At 36.8% G+C, this 17,355-nt stretch overlaps 1 protein-coding gene across 1 annotated transcript; it reads left to right on the forward strand.

Annotated features, from left to right (window-relative positions):
- Positions 1-2,617: 2,617 nt before the first annotated feature.
- On the forward strand, positions 2,618-16,858 carry LOC127431222 (hepatitis A virus cellular receptor 1 homolog). The gene is made up of 8 exons (XM_051681559.1): positions 2,618-2,734; positions 3,786-4,124; positions 4,244-4,309; positions 4,882-4,973; positions 9,935-10,046; positions 10,139-10,172; positions 10,271-10,409; positions 16,099-16,858. The coding sequence occupies exons 1-7, from the start codon at positions 2,677-2,679 to the stop codon at positions 10,350-10,352; spliced, it is 783 nt and encodes a 260-aa protein (XP_051537519.1). The 5' UTR covers positions 2,618-2,676; the 3' UTR covers positions 10,353-10,409; positions 16,099-16,858.
- The last annotated feature ends 497 nt before the right edge of the window (positions 16,859-17,355 follow it).

Raw genomic sequence — 17,355 nt, forward strand, 5'->3', positions numbered from 1 at the left:
TGGAAGATTATTGGTGAAGCTATCTGTAGTGGTCGAAAGAATTATTCTACTTGAACGATAGTGTGGTGTAGATTGAGAAACATTAGATGATCGCTGCATACAAGAAACAAGGTAATGATCTGAGATGTCATCGCTCTGCGGTAGAATTTATATAAATATAGTATATATATAACCCTATAGTATCAACATCAACTCCATATGACAGAATTAAATCTAGCGTATGATTATGGCGATGAGCTGGTCATTTTGTCTGACTCCAAGCGAGTTGAGAATATCGATAAATGCTAATCCCAATGTGTCATTTTCATTATCTATGTGAATGTTGAAGTCACCAACAATTAAAGTTCTATCTACAGAAAATACTGGATCTGATAGAAAATTTGCTAATTCACCAAGGAAATCAGAATAAGGCCCAGGTGATCTATATACTGTCGCAAGGGCAAAAGACGACAGAGATTTTGTATTTATATCTGACGGTGTTACATTAAGCATTATTAGTTCAAAACACTTGATATTGTGGTAATTTGTAAATGTGGTAGCACCTCCTCCTTGACCCTTCAGACGAGGCTCATTTTGTGTGAATTAACATTAAACATTTTTGTGAGAGATGTGAATCTCTCACGTAATTGTTTGTTGTTATGGTTGTTCTTGATAAGCGGTACTTTGAGAACGATCCAATAATCCGTGTAACACAGAGGAGAAAACGGGTGCGCGCTGTAAAATGCACACAGTTTAATCGTGATAAAAATAGAAAGTGGATGCAGGCGGAAAAATGCACGCAGTTGAATCGCGATGAGAGAATAATGTGGGGGAAAGCCTGATGCGCTGAAAAACGGCAGATGTTAAAGATTAAAAGCTGAAAACAGTTAGATAAAAAAGCTGGCATGCTACAAACTCGAACTCGAGCTAGGCACCAGCAGCAACAGGAAGTGACATCAACCTTGCATCTCCTTGCATTGTGTCTTAGCTGTCCTAATGTGACCTGCATGATTTACCTCAGTGGGCATCAGAAAAGAATTAGTACTATTTTATACTAAGACTAATACTATGTTTACATCATGGAGTATGCCTTGCACCGGTTTTACTAAACTGCATAGATGCTGTAAGAACCTATTTGTTAAATACTTGAAGTGTTTGATGAAGTTAATGAAAATATTTCATAATGTAATATTGCCCCTTTTAATATATGCACATTTACACATTTCTTACTCATGTATGCATAATTTGTAGTATTTACAGAGTTTACATTGATATGAATAACAAGCACTAAAATGGTAATGTCTCCTTAAGAACAGTGACTGTTCAGCAAATGTGTTTCAGTTGAGTGGTTTCTTTACCACACGTGCTATGTGTGATGAGAATTAATCTTACTGTAAATAACAAAAAAGGTGTTAAAAGAGACTTAAATCAATGAAAAGTAAATAATGAAAACTTTAAAAGATAATTCAATCTAAAAGATAATTGGCCTGGGAGCACCCAAAAAGAAAATTGGCCCCGGGGCCCTTGTTAGTCATAATCTGCCCCTGCTGGAGCATACCATAACAAAGATCCAAATGGTCATTATATCCTGCCAGAGAATTTATTGTGAATTGATTCAACTGAGGAAAATAGTTTCATGCCTCAAATGAATTGAAATCAATATACATTTTCTGGTAGTTTTTTTTATGGTATACTCAAGTTGCTGTGTGCACACACTGACAACTACAGCTAATGTTTTGCTGCAGTTTAAGATCACATGTGGACAAAGTACAATAAGAGAGTTAAAAGAACAGTTCACCCAAAAATGAAAATTCTCTTATCTTTTAGGCACCCTCATACCATCCCAAGATTTTCTTTATTCTGCAGAACACAAATGCACAAATGCATTTTTTGATGAATATCTCAGCTCTGTTGGTCCTTACAGTGCAAGTGAATAGTGGCCAGAACTTTGTATCTCCAAAAATCACATACGTAAAGGTAACATAAAAGTAATCTGTATGACTTCAGTGGTTAAATTCATGTCTTCAGAAGCAATATGATATGTGTGGGCGAGAAAGAAATCAATATTAAAGATTCAAGCTTTTTTTTTTTTTTTACTATACATCTATAAAATCTCTTTTTACTATAAAAAAGAAAGTCATACACATCTGTCATGGTTTGAGGGTGGGTAAATGCTGCTGAGAAAATGTTCATTTTTGGGTGAACTATCTCTTTAACAATGAAAAATTGGCTATCCCAGGCTTGTTTGGGTCATGTTTTAAAATTTTTGGACCACAATAAACAAATACCTGAATAATCCACCAATCCAACAAGTATGTTGAAGAATTAGCTGGTTTATCCAGTCAGTCAGCTGTGATTGCATGGGCACTTTGTTTACCAACAATACCAAACACACATGCCACCATGGACATGGTATGTGCTTTAGGCATGCCCACTGAGTCATTCATGGAGCCTCTTTATTGGGACATAGCTGCAATATCCAGATAAAACTCCATCACACAATAGCCCTATTTTATGCTGCACAACCACTCCTCCAGACGAGGACTGTCAGAGGGGTCAGTGGCCCTGTCCTTCTTGGAGATGTCACAGGCAGAGATCTGCAGAACACAGCTACTCATTCACATGCCCTCCTCTGTATGCCACTGGTGCCGCCCAGCACAAGGCAGTGTCTCTTGAACTCCACACTGGCTGGTCGGAATGGCTGCTCCTCCCAGGTTATCAGTGCTGCGCAGGATCCTCCTCCTCGCCATCTCAGGCAAGAAACATATGCATTTATTTACTTATTTATAAAATAAATATATAAATTACATATACCATTATAGGAGATTAGCTTAAAGTAACATTTTCTGTTACAGAAAATACACTGCAATTTGATCAGTATTTGATTAGTATCTTGTTTTCAACTTAAAATATCAAAATATCCTTAAAACAAGTTATATATATATATATTCTATTTAATGCATATTAAGATATCTAGAATTAAGTGTATTTTACATACCCCATTGTAAAAAAATAATAAAATAAAATCTTGTTTTAAGCATAAATCTAACAAAATTAAATTAGGTTTATGCTATAAACAAGAAAAATAAATTAGCCAGTGAGGTAGTAAAATAGACTCCCAGATATATTCTTATTCTTAAGGCTTACTATCTATGCAATTTTGCCTCTCAAAAAATGTATCTTGTTATAGAAATGTTTAGATATTGTCACTGAAAAAAAGAGAGACAAAAATACTGATTAGGAAAATATATTGTTTTGCTGTGTACAACTAATTCATCAAACACTTTATATTTATTTATCAATTAATTAATTATTAATTTGTAAATAATTATAATTTAACCATATTTGCATTGTGCAATAACCATTTACAGGGATAGTTCACCCAAAAATGATCTCATGATCTCATCATTTACTCACCCTTATGCCATCTCAAACTTGTAAAAATCTCTGTCTTCCGTGGAACATCAAAAATGTGATGTGTTCTATTTTTAGTAAATAAGGACTTCTATTTCTCACCCAAAACCGATCGTATCGCTTTAGCAGACATGGATTAAAGCACTCGAGTCATATGGATTACCTTTATACTGCCTGTATGTCCTTTTGGGACCCCATTGACATTATTTTGCATTGTATGGACATAAAAATATCATACATCAGGAAAGAATCTTCATTTGTATACCGCAGAAGAAAGAAAGTCATATGAGATTGAGACAGCATGAGGCTGAGTATTAGATGAGAAAACTATAATTTAAAGCATCTTTACATTGTATTGATCTCTGAAATTTTAAGGATTTTGTGTCCTGCAGCTGACATGTTCTCCGTTCTGGCGTTCCATGTGACGGAGGGCAGCACAGTGATTCTGTCGTGTCATTACTCAGTAAAGCACCACGGCCTGAGCCACGTCTGCTGGGGACGAGATTGTGGAACTTTCTGGTGCAACAACATCATTGTACAAACAGATGAGTATGGCGTCATTTCCAAAGTGTCGGACAGGTACAAGCTCATTGGAGATGTTCTTTCAGGCCAAATGGACTTGGGGATCCAAAGGATACAGAAAGAAGACAGTGGACTTTACTGCTGCAGAGTGGATATAGAAGGCTTCTTCAATGACAAGAAGGTGTCCTACACTTTGAGAGTCATGAAAGGCAAGTGAATTAGTTGGGCTTTGGAGATTGTTTTGAAGTTAGACAACAACTGGTGAGTTCCATATCGAAGTCTTTGAATAGGAAGGTTTTTAAATCTTGATGCATTTTTATTTCTTAAGCCCCAACGACTATTCCACCAACAACCACGACACAGCATGCTACAGAGCCACTGGAGACACAGACAGGTGAGTACTGCAAGGTGTCACTTCAACAGGCTGCCTTTAACACATAATGCCTTTAAAGAAATAGTTCAAGGAAAAATTTAATTCATTTATCATTTACACAATCAAATGTTGTTCCAAATTCATATGACTTTCGTTCTTCCATGTGACACAAAAAGGCATGTCAGGCAGAATGTTAGTGACCAAACCTCAGCAAGAGCAGTATCGGAAAAAGCAACATCAATTTCGTTTTTTCAAAATTCTCCTAGTTCGTTCCATGGAAAGAAAGTCAAACGGTTTGAAACAACATGAGGGTAAGTAAATGACAGAATAAGCATTTTTCCGTTAACTATTTCTTTCAAATATAAAAGTTGAACAGTAAGCATTAAGCAAGTTTTTCCTTGAGACCCTTGGTATTTATCAGTCAGTTAAACCACAATACATGATGAATCATCAAAACATTACAGTTTCTCGATTATGCTTGTGCACAGTGTTACATCTCAAATGTCACAGAACCTTGTGGTTATATATTTCTCATGAATCAACCAACATGAGCAACAAAAGTAATTTCCTGTGTTTCATTCTGTACTTCACAGTGTCATTGGTGTTAAATCAGTCCAGAGAAGAAGACTCATCAATCTCTGACATTTCCTGGCAGAATGTCACTCATGTTCATTCTGGGGTGATGGTGAGTTACTGGTACTCAAGCACAAATTTACAACAAATACAAAATTTGCTTATCACTATACACAAAAAAATTAAAATAAAATAAATGTGCCTCATGTGGTAACATCTAAATTAAATAGTTTGTTTCAAGCCAAAAATATTATTCCACATCTCTGAATCAACCTGAATAAATTGGCTCAAACCAACAAAACTCATTTTAAGAGTTAGATCAGGTAGAAAAAGCTCCTTAAGGTAACAATTGAAGGTGACCAGTTTTTACAGTGCACAATGGCTCTAAAGGTGTTCTCTTTGTACACTATTATCAGTCTGATCAATAGTAATCACAGCAACAATAATAATATATATATAAAAAAATTTTTTAAAAAATACTACATACCTTCTTTGCTTTTGTTTTTATTCTATGGGAAAGTTGAACATTGTAATTGTATTTGTAACACTGTAAGTCATTGTATCATTGTCAGCATGTAATGTACAGTATGTCGTACAAAGCTCATTACATCTCACCAACTTCTGAAAGTGTAAATAACACACGCTATGAAGGGTGGGGTGGAAGTAAAGTTTAAATCTATTTTAAGAGCCAAAAACTTTAAACTAATATAAATATTTTCAATTAAGGAACTGAGACAGTTAATTTATTTCATTATAAAACTAGAATTTAATACAAAATAAAAATAAAAGTTTTTGAAATTGATGACTTGGACCAAATAATAAAGAAAAGCAGCCAATAAGTGCCCAACATAGATGGGAACTCCTTCAATACTGTTTAAAAAGCATCCCAGGGTGATACCTCAAGAAGTTGGTTGAGAAAATGTCAAGAGTGCACTTCTGCAAATTCTAGGCAAAGGGTGACTACTTTGAAGATGCTAAAATATAACACAGTTTTGATTTATTTTGGAATTTGTTTAGTCACAACATAATTCCCATAGTTCCATTTATGTTATTCCATAGTTTTGATGACTTTACTATTATTCTAAAATGTGAAAAAAAATTATAATACAGAATGAGTGTTTCAAAACTTTTGACCAGTAGTTTGTGTGTGTGTCTATATATATATATATATATATATATATATATATATATATATATATATATATATATATATATATATATATATATACAGGTGCATCTCAATAAATTAGAATGTCGTGGAAAAGTTCATTTATTTCAGTAATTCAACTCAAATTGTGAAACTCGTGTATTAAATAAATTCAATGCACACAGACTGAAGTAGTTTAAGTCTTTGGTTCTTTTAATTGTGATGATTTTGGCTCACATTTAACAAAAACCCACCAATTCACTATCTCAAAAAATTAGAATATGGTGACATGCCAATCAGCTAATCAACTCAAAACACCTGCAAAGGTTTCCTGAGCCTTCAAAATGGTCTCTCAGTTTGGTTCACTAGGCTACACAATCATGGGGAAGACTGCTGATCTGACAGTTGTCCAGAAGACAATCATTGACACCCTTCACAAGGAGGGTAAACCACAAACATTCATTGCCAAAGAAGCTGGCTGTTCACAGAGTGCTGTATCCAAGCATGTTAACAGAAAGTTGAGTGGAAGGAAAAAGTGTGGAAGAAAAAGATGCACAACCAACCGAGAGAACCGCAGCCTTATGAGGATTGTCAAGCAAAATCAATTCAAGAATTTGGGTGAACTTCACAAGGAATGGACTGAGGCTGGGGTCAAGGCATCAAGAGCCACCACACACAGACATGTCAAGGAATTTGGCTACAGTTGTCGTATTCCTCTTGTTAAGCCACTCCTGAATCACAGACAACGTCAGAGGCGTCTTACCTGGGCTAAGGAGAAGAAGAACTGGACTGTTGCCCAGTGGTCCAAAGTCCTCTTTTCAGATGAGAGCAAGTTTTGTATTTCATTTGGAAACCAAGGTCCTAGAGTCTGGAGGAAGGGTGGAGAAGCTCATGGCCCAAGTTGCTTGAAGTCCAGTGTTAAGTTTCCACAGTCTGTGATGATTTGGGGTGCAATGTCATCTGCTGGTGTTGGTCCATTGTGTTTTTTGAAAACCAAAGCCACTGCACCCGTTTACCAAGAAATTGTGGAGCACTTCATGCTTCCTTCTGCTGACCAGCTTTTTAAAGATGCTGATTTCATTTTCCAGCAGGATTTGGCACCTGCCCACACTGCCAAAAGCACCAAAAGTTGGTTAAATAACCATGGTGTTGGTGTGCTTGACTGGCCAGCAAACTCACCAGACCTGAACCCCATAGAGAATCTATGGGGTATTGTCAAGAGGAAAATGAGAAACAAGAGACCAAAAAATGCAGATGAGCTGAAGGCCACTGTCAAAGAAACCTGGGCTTCCATACCACCTCAGCAGTGCGACAAACTGATCACCTCCATGCCACGCCGAATTGAGGCAGTAATTAAAGCAAAAGGAGCCCCTACCAAGTATTGAGTACATATACAGTAAATGAACATACTTTCCTGAAGGCCAACAATTCACTAAAAATGATGTATTCTAATTTTTTGAGATAGTGAATTGGTGGGTTTTTGTTAAATGTGAGCCAAAATCATCACAATTAAAAGAACCAAAGACTTAAACTACTGCAGTCTGTGTGCATTGAATTTATTTAATACACGAGTTTCACAATTTGAGTTGAATTACTGAAATAAATGAACTTTTCCACGACATTCTAATTTATTGAGATGCACCTGTATATATATATATATATATATAGGAGATCACCATTTCAAACTAACAAAGTCTACGGTAACTCAGATAACCACTCTGTACAATTGTGGTGAGAAGAATATCATCTCAGAATGCTAACAGTTATCGATAAAGATGGGAGATATTAGTCAAAGGAGACACTAATGGGACAAAAATAACCTTAGGTAATGTATAAAAAAATAAATTTTAAAAACTGCTTTAATCATAGTCCTTTATAAACATACAAAAATATGTCAGGGTAAGAGTTTCTTGCTTGCATGGTGTACAATATACTAAACCCATGGTATGGTAGCTTGATATATATCTATTTAAATGAATAGGTTTGACTAAATTCATTACATTCTTCACATTAACTATTTTACAGTATAATTAAAATATATATATAGTAGGAAAATAATGTCACTATACTAAACACAGAAAAGCACATGATAATACACAAATAAAACAAATAACCATTCATTCTTATAAGATATTAAACTCTTGTTTTATTTGTGTACTATCATGTGCTTATCTGTCCTTAGTATAGTGACATTGTTTTCCTACTATATATAAATGTTATAAATTGTTTGAAATCACAAGAAAAAAGGAACCTCTGACAGAAGTAAAAGGCAGAAAAAAAGAACTTTTATGTTAACTTAGTTAACTTGGCCAGCATCTGCAAAAAGCATAAAACACTAGCATGGGTGCAGTCAGTATTTCCACAAAGTTTAATAGCATAGTTGTATTAAAATACATGTTCATGTTTAGCAGCAAAGTAAATTTAAATGACTGGTGAGCAAATATCCCATCGCATCTGAAACACATGTTCTGACTGGTTGCTCAACTCAAGGCCCCAGCACACTCAAGGCAAAGTGTGTCTCCATTTTTTACTCAGAGCCAAAAAGAAGTTCATATCAGCTGAGAAACGACATCCTTTTTGCAAACATTCAGACACTGGCCAAACTGCTGTGAGACAGTGTTTAGAGGTACATTTATATATGAGGAGGCTCAATCATAAAATCAGTAAAAGAAGATTTTTACTCACTCAATGATGATTAAAAGTAATTATACATATGCAGTAGATAATGTGTCATTTGTAATGTTTACCTTTTGCATTCATGGTGCTAATGTGCTAACACTATATGCGGCCATAATATGTGCCAAATAAAAATAACACTCTGTAATTGTAATTGATGATAACACTGATTTTGCTGCAAAGATGGGTGTATTTAAAGAATGGTAATGGATAGAATACAGACAAAGAATAATGATAGGCATTTCTTGATTTGGGAAGATGCGTGAAGGGCTTTCGCTGCAGATCTCACGAGTAAATGGGCACTTAGAGTATTTCAGTAGTTTTCCTTTTGTAGAATAATTAGACAAAACAAAAAAATTGCATGACATATTCTTGGAAAATGTCTCTATGGGAGCGATCGTACAGATGTAGGTAAATTGCACCAACTCGCTAATAACTCTGCATGCCAGTGTGCTCAATTCGACTGATCTTAACTGACTGAACGGGAAATAGCTGTCGGCCTAAAAGTAGGTGGAGCTCCAGGTCACACCTACTGATGATGTGGACCAATGGCAGTAAAAATGTGTTTAGCCGCCAGTAAGGAGTTTTCAAGAACGTTTGCGCTGGCGAGCTGTTACGAACCACCGAAACGAACTCAAAAACACATTTGTTTTGTCCAGATTTTGTTCTAAACTACGTCACACCCGTTCGTTCTTTGATTTCATGGTAAGTGTGCAGGGGCTTTCAGTTGCAACTTCTTTCTTGCCCATGCCATCAGGTCAGCACTCCCGCCTCCCGCTGCTCCGTACATATTTAGAGAGATTTTCTGTTCACTTACAAACAATAAAAATAATCATACCACACTCAACGGTACTGCAGCATCACCTCAGTAATTGAAAATGTATGAGTCAGAACCATTGTTCTGGTGGCCATACGTATCATTACTAATTTTAGGTGAGTATATGCAAAATTCTTAGAAAGCTAGTTGGGCATACGGTGTATGCTTGCGACTACTGACTTAAATGTTTTATTGATATTATGATTACTCATGTCTAGAGCTTGCATTGCACAAAGCTGTGCGTGAGTTCAATTGTAGTTCTAGCTTCAGCCACTGGGGGGCAGTTCAGAAATTCGGAAAGCAGAGACAGATTTTAGCAGACAAAAAGTTCACCCTCTTGTTGTCAATTTCCTATGAGATATCACCATTTCAGACCTGAACTGAAAAAGTGCGGCTTAAAGTGATGAAACCTTTCTAAATTTGTTGTTTAAAGATGGAAGCGCCCATCTCCAGAATCACACTTCAGATAAACATCCCTGTGCTGTCCCTGTCTCTCAGTGTGCTACTGCTCCTTTTGGGGGGCCTGGCCCTGTTGACCTTCAAACGTACGTATAGCATGTTTGCTTAATGGAAGTACCATATGGTGTCTCACAGATTGAGTGTATTCTGAACAGAAATAATTGATTATTTGTTTCAGGTGGGTTTTATTGGAAGGCATTAGACAGTGGGTGGTAAGTGCATGAGATCAAACATTTTCACTTTGTGAATACAAAAAAGCTCTTTGTAATGCAATTTAATCACAATGATTACTGTGTGTGTTAACCCTCAGTTTCTCAAAGGATCCACGACATATTATCTATGAAATACGAACCAGGAGACCAGTGGAGGAAAACATCTACACACTGGAATAGAAGCAACATCTATTTTATAAACAAACACACACACCGCAGGCCATTAATAACATACAGGTAAAGTGGGTACAACTGGTAAAGTTTGACACTTAAACTTAACCATCAACCATTATTTGTAATGAACAGATAAAAATCAAACAGGTTTGGAGCAAATAATGACAGAATTTGATTCATTTATTTTTTTGTGGAGGATCACTTTAATGTGTTAAAATTGTAGGCTAATAATTCATGAAAAGTATAGGTCATGCGCATGTTTTGCCCTTCACATTCCTTCATAAATCTTATATTATAAATAAATCTGGACTATCATTTGAAGTTATTAAACTGTAAATTTGCTTTCGGCCTTAAACAGACGACTGATAGAGCCACAGTATGAAGTCACAAATACACAGGTCTGTTTTGTTATCATCTTTTGCTATTCACACCACACGATGGCAGGCTTGTCCTCTATTTCCGTCCCGTAGGTTGCTTGTCACTTGAACTTTAGGGTTTGACACTCACAGCTATTAAGAATAGCATGTGCCGTCATTGTCATCATCTCAATCAGATCATGAGAGTTGTTTGATCCATTCATGTATTGCTTCTTATATGGTTCTTCTAACATAAAAGCAGCCTATGTGCACAGACACACTCAAAGAAAACCTTGCAGCTGTAAATCTATAGTTTTCTGAAGTAGTATATCAACATGTGTACAGGAAGTTATTCAGGCACATCAGACCCTCAGTTGAGCTAGAGCAGTCACTAGATGATAATAGTAAGAAAATGCACTTAGGGACCAAATGAAGGAGCTCAGTCACTGAAGACAAGAACTGTCAAGTGTTAACACGAGGTCCAACAGAGACAGAGAGAGCGAGAGAGCAAGGCATACATATGGCAAACCCAAACATATGCAATTTGCCCTTACTGAGCCACAGATATCATGTTCCCTAATATGCGCAAAAGAGCAGCAGAATCAATTGGGTGTCTAGATTCAAGATTTAATCTCAAGAGTAACTTTAAAATCTATATATTGGGGAGCGCCAGCCTATAAATTCTAAAGAGAGCCAATATAATGCTAGTGTCCAGCACTACTACTAATGTAGTGCAGTGCACACTTTTAAACTCCTAACAAAAATAAATAGGACTTTTGAAAAATGTTTCAAATCCTGTACACTCACATTAGATGAAGACTCCAGTCATATCAGTAGGCTAAAAGCGGTTTTTTTTTACATGAAGTAAGGTTGCCTCATGGGGGCACCATGTTGAGATCACATGACAAATTCTACTCATTTTATCTCGGTCATCTCCCATTGTCAGACATTTTCATTTATTGAATACATTTATCTTGGCTGACTGTGAAAAGTGCATTTCAACAATGACATAGGTAAGCATAAACGCTTATTTATTGCAATTATTGTATTAACGTTCAATTTTAATCTTAGTAGTCTAGTCTAAGGGTACGTTTACACGACAGTGATGTACTAAAATCTGAAAGGTTTTTCCTTTGCGTTTTTGAAAAGTTTCGCGTATAGACGACAATGTTGTCAAAACGATCCCAGTTCACACGGATCCGCGTGAACGACGTGCCTGCGCATATAAGCATTCTTCCACAGAGCAGAGAATACAATGAAGATGGTGAAAGCATCGAGCAATTTTGTCTGGACGGACAATGAGGTTTCTTTATTACTACAATTACTTTGCTGGAGAAGCGTCAATAAACTCAAAATCTTGAGCAGCACAAACACAGTCCTGTAGTCCGCCACTGTAGTTTTGAATGTCTCGCACGGAGGCGATAATGGCATCGTGTAAACAGCCCCTAAGTAGTAGTGTCTAAGCAGCTTCACATCATGGAAACCAGCATAGATATGGAACAGGTGGTAAAGCCAGGCCAATCTGAGGGGCCGTTTACACGACAAAGTTTTCAGCTAAAATCTGAAAACTTTTTATGCGTTTTGGCTGTTCGTTTACACGACAACGGCATTTTGGGGCCTGAAAACGCAAACTTTTGAAAACGGGTTTCAAAGTGCACGTTTTTGAAAACGATGCCGTTATCGTCTCCGTGTAAACATACAAAAACGCAAATTTGTGAAAACGATGACGTCACACACACGCGTATTACGTGTTCAGTCTATAGGCATGTGCGCGGGTACTTCAAAACAATGCATGAGACATTCAAAACTACAATGGCGGACTACAGGACTGCGTTTGTGCTGCTCAAGATTTTGAGTTTATTGATGCATCTCCAGCAAAGTAATTGTAGTTATAAAGCAACCTCATCTTCCGTCCAGACAAAATTGCTCGATGCTTTCGCTATCTTCATTGTTTGTATTCACCGCTCTGTGGAAGAATGCTTACATGCACAGGCGTTAGTGTTTCTTTACAAAGTGACATCGCCAACTACTGGCCTGGCATGCATATTACAGCGTTTTTAGTCATTTTCACGGATCCGTGTGAACAGGGATCGTTTTGACAACGTTGTCATCTGTACGCAAAACGTTTCAAAAACGCAAAGGAAAAACTTTTCGGTTTTTAGTACATCACTGTCGTGTAAACGTACCCTGAGTAACTAAAAAACTACAACAAAAAACAGCCACAGGCTGAAGACAGAAATTAGATTTTACTGGATGGACCACTTGTGTGAAAATGAAAGCTTCCTTACAATAAAAAAAATACCGTTTTACCAGACAAGAGCCACTTTACAAGTCTCACTGAAAAAGTGTAATGGAATGTCACTGAATGTGTGTTAATTTTAGACAGACTAAAAATAGTTATAAAGCATTAACTTTGGCCAATTAAAAACTTCAGTCCTCTCAATCCAAGAAGTCAAGTAATGTCGTATGGCAACATAAGGATCTTTTGCACTCTCATTAATAACATTTAGTTGTTTTTTAACAAAAAAAAGTTACATCGTGTAGTTTAAACACAATATATAGCAGCTTGAATTGTCTCTAGGCCTACCAATGGTTGTTTTGGTGAAAAGTGAAATTCCGTTCATAAACAATTAATTTAATCTGTCCAACAAACATAATTCAGTTTTGCAAAAGTCATAATTCAAAGCTAATCAGTTACTCAAACAGAACAAATATCAGTTAAATGTCTATACTATTTTCAAGATACATCCTATTGATGTGCTGGGACGCATGATCAGTAATGAGGCCTGGGGTCAGGCCCAGGCTTGCGTCCCACTCTGCAGCTTCAGTTATGGATGTAATGGCCCTCCTCTTTGCTGTTCCTGTGATGTCCAGTAGTATAAAGGCTCTGTAGAGTGACCACCCCACAAAACCCCTGCAACCCACTTCTACGGGCTTGCACAGAGTCTTCCAGAGTCTTCCTCCTTATACTTCGCATGCTTCCTCTCATTGGCCTCCTCCATACAGTCCTCCGAGGGCACCATCAGCATCAGTATGACGACCTGATTGGTGGCTTCTGAAAGGATGACCATGTCTAGACGTAGCCTTGTGCATGCAATGTGCTCCGGAAACTTCAGTAGTAAGAAGGCTGTAGAAAGGAGACCTGTCCTTGCTCTTGATTGCGGATGCCACTTTTCTCCAGCCTTCAGAAAGGCAATATATTTTTTTGGGGATGGAGGTTCATATTTGTGTTGATGGCTGTGGCTTTGCTGTCCGCTATTGCTCTGAAGACCTGGCTGTGCCTCCAGTGGTATCGTCCTTCTCCTAAGACTTTTGGGCAGCAGCTGAAGAGATGTTCTAATGATCTTCTTCCAGAGCAATAAAGACAGTATTGTCACTCACTTTTGCCCCAGACACATTGGTTAGCAGGGCTTGGTATGGTGTCATATATTGCTTGAATCAGGAATCTGAAGGGGTGAAAACCACTTCCTCCTGGACTAGATGGTGTCTCTTTTTGCATTGGGCCTTACCCACCTGGGTCCCTGGTACAAATCCAAGGCCAGTACACAGAGCAAATAAAAAACAAAATATGTCCATGAACTTGACCATACTAATTGCATAACAAATTGTTAGTATTTTCACTTTCAACAATATAAAAAGTGTCATAACCAGAACTCCAGTAAATGGAAATTACGCTACTTTCGAATATACCTCCAGGGCCTTTGTGACTAAAGCTCTTCCAAACACTGGAGAGCAGAAACAAGCTTTTGTTAGTAGTCACAGAATTGCACAAACACTGGAGAGAACCATAGGGCATGGTGATGAAACATTACCGTCCTGTGGTTTTCTGTTATCTGTCCTATTCAGTGTATTGCTAGATTAGGTAGCCTCTAACATAGGGCCCTCAGTCTAATCCTGGGCATAAAGCATGTATCTTTTGCCTCAGTAAAAATCCCCCGCTCCATTTACAGCTTCATCCCATGCTGGAATGGCAGAGGTGTGACTCATGCTGCCTTCACATGCTATCGGAATTATCGTAAATACTAGTGATGGGTCGTTCATGAATGATTTGTTCATTTTGAACGAATCTTTTATGTGACTCAGAAGAACGAGTAGTCACAGAGAGTGATTTGTTCATTTTGTGTTGGCCTTGCATGTGCATTGCGCAACCTCCATTCGTTTGTTACGTGAAAACCGCATAGACGCTGTACAGGAAACAGAAATGATTAGTTCACCTTTCAACTGTTTGGTCCGAGTCGTTCGTTCTTTTGTCACGTGACAGCTGTATAATCTAGCGTATACGGCTGTCACGTGACAAAAGAACGAACGACTTGGACAAGAAGATTCAATCCAGAGGTGAACTAATCTTTCTGTTTCTCATAATTTTCCTTATTGGGACTGTAATCAAAGTTTGCGTAAGTAGATGTATTGGGGGGATTTGACTACTGAAAATGTAATATTTTAATTTAATTCTGCTCAAATGAACGAAATGAACGAAATTACTTGAATAAAAATTCGTTCATTTTGCTGAACGAGACTCAAAGATCCAAATCAGTAAAATGATCTGATCTTCCCATCACTAGAGGAGACAGCACTGTGCACCGCTGTTATATACGCCTGCTGACGCGTGTGAGGGAGGTGGAGCACAAAGCTATCGATTAATATTGGCGAGATTTTAAAGATTTTCAGAGATTGGCTACGCCATAGTGTCAGCTATGATGCAGCATTAATTCTAGGGATGGGCGATACCACTTATGTTCTTTTCGATCCGATACCAAGTACTTTTAGGCCAGTATTGCCGATATTGATACCAATACCGATACCTCTAATGAATTGAATTTTTACGAATTCTTTGGATAAAATTAGTAACTTAAATTATTACTTTTTATTATTTTCTATATTTATAGGCCTAAGCAGAAATTACAAAATTATTAGGCTGCTTTGATTACCCTTTAAAAATGTGTAAGTATAAGCCACATATAAAACCACAAAATGAACCATAGATATTATTATTTGGTTACTATTACTAAAACCAAGTATGGATAATATGGAATATTATATACAATATATAATATATAATATACAATATGGATACTACAGTAATGCTGTAGAAAAACCACGGTTAATTGTATCAAAACCTTGGTTACTGCCAAAAAGAAAAGAAAGAAAAAAACATGGTTACTACAGTAATGGTTACTAGTCATGGTTAATACAATATTACTACAGTAAATCCATGTAAGTTTTCATTAGGGTATCATTTATTAACGAGGATTACAATTATCAATGTTTTAACAACTCTGAATTTAAATAAGCCTGTAAAAATTGTCAAACAAGCCCATTATAATACATGTCATGTCTAGGTTTGTCATTACTTATTGTGAATAACTCCAGATGCTGTTTTTCTGTCATTACCTCAGGAAAGCACTGCTCCCTCTTTGAACGAGCGCTGTGACTAAGGGTGAGCGCTGTCTGACTGCTGGTGTATTTCAGCATTCCTGCACAAGCCGTCAGCAAGCTAACTGAGTGATATGTATTATGGTGTCAAAATAAACGTTCCTCAAGAAATATGTATGAATGGACCTGGGTATTTAAACAGACAGGAAATATGTTGGCTAAATAATATAACATAATACATTTGATTTCAGGTTTACATTTTTTTTTTTTTGGTGGGGGTTCCTTGCCACAGCTGCCTTTGGCTTGCTCACTGGGGGCCTATATAGACAAATAATTGTTAAGGCATGATTTTCTATCATGTTTTTTTTTTTTTCAATGAAACTTCTCAATGATGACTTTTATTATAGACATTACAGTATATTTTTCTGCAAAGCTGCTTTGAAACGATACGTGTTTTGAAAATACACAAATATAAATTACTATAAATGGCTATACAAATAAAAATGACTTGACTTGGCCTGACTCTTTTGAATCTCTAGTGCCAGATTATCATAACAATGCTATCATCGTTATGAGACAACCGTGCCAACCAGAGGTCTGTGCTAGCTGCTAGTCTGAAACAAGGGCATTTCAGGGTGCCAAGGAGTCAGCCACAGACTCGCTGGCTCCAAGCAAATAGTATCTGGTAAACATATCTAATCAACAGTTCTGTGTTATACACAGCTATGCCATACAGAGCTACTGTATTTATGTAACGTTACTGCTGTCTTTTAATGTAAACAAATAAACACACTAATAATAATAATTCTGCACAATTTTGATTAATCTTTACAAACAGAGAAAAATCCATTGTGACATAAAACATCAACAATAAAGAGTAGAACTGATATCTCTAACCTTTTTCTAAACTTTCCACAGTAACTGGACAGGAAAAACAGTATGTATAGGCACACTGAAAAACAAATTTGTTGGTTTTACGTAATTCAATTGTGGACATCGGTTCCATACAATGAAAATGAATTTCCTTAATATAAAATGTAAATGTAGGCTTTACTCAAATATTTTGTGTTGAATAAACCCAAAGGAATTGAGTTAACATCACTTAATTTTGATTTGACCAAATAACTCCAATGGACTTTGTAGCTTGCCACGAGCTAGCAACAATACATATTAGCGTATTATACATATCTTTTTGTTTATATTATCAAATATGGTCCTGCTGAGTGTTTACACTGACTCTCAATCAGCCTTTAAGCTGATGATACCTCAGTCTTTGCTTC

The sequence above is a fragment of the Myxocyprinus asiaticus genome, chromosome 40 (assembly GCF_019703515.2).
Source record: "Myxocyprinus asiaticus isolate MX2 ecotype Aquarium Trade chromosome 40, UBuf_Myxa_2, whole genome shotgun sequence".
Lineage (NCBI taxonomy): Eukaryota > Metazoa > Chordata > Actinopteri > Cypriniformes > Catostomidae > Myxocyprinus > Myxocyprinus asiaticus.

Bases quoted from the DNA above. Each gene is read 5' to 3' on its own strand.
- LOC127431222 (XM_051681559.1), top strand. From the start codon at position 2,677: ATGGCTGCTCCTCCCAGGTTATCAGTGCTGCGCAGGATCCTCCTCCTC. The intron at 4,310-4,881 runs GTGAGTACTGCA...TGTACTTCACAG, and splicing joins GCCACTGGAGACACAGACAG to TGTCATTGGTGTTAAATCAG. The intron at 10,173-10,270 runs GTAAGTGCATGA...GTTAACCCTCAG, and splicing joins AAGGCATTAGACAGTGGGTG to TTTCTCAAAGGATCCACGAC.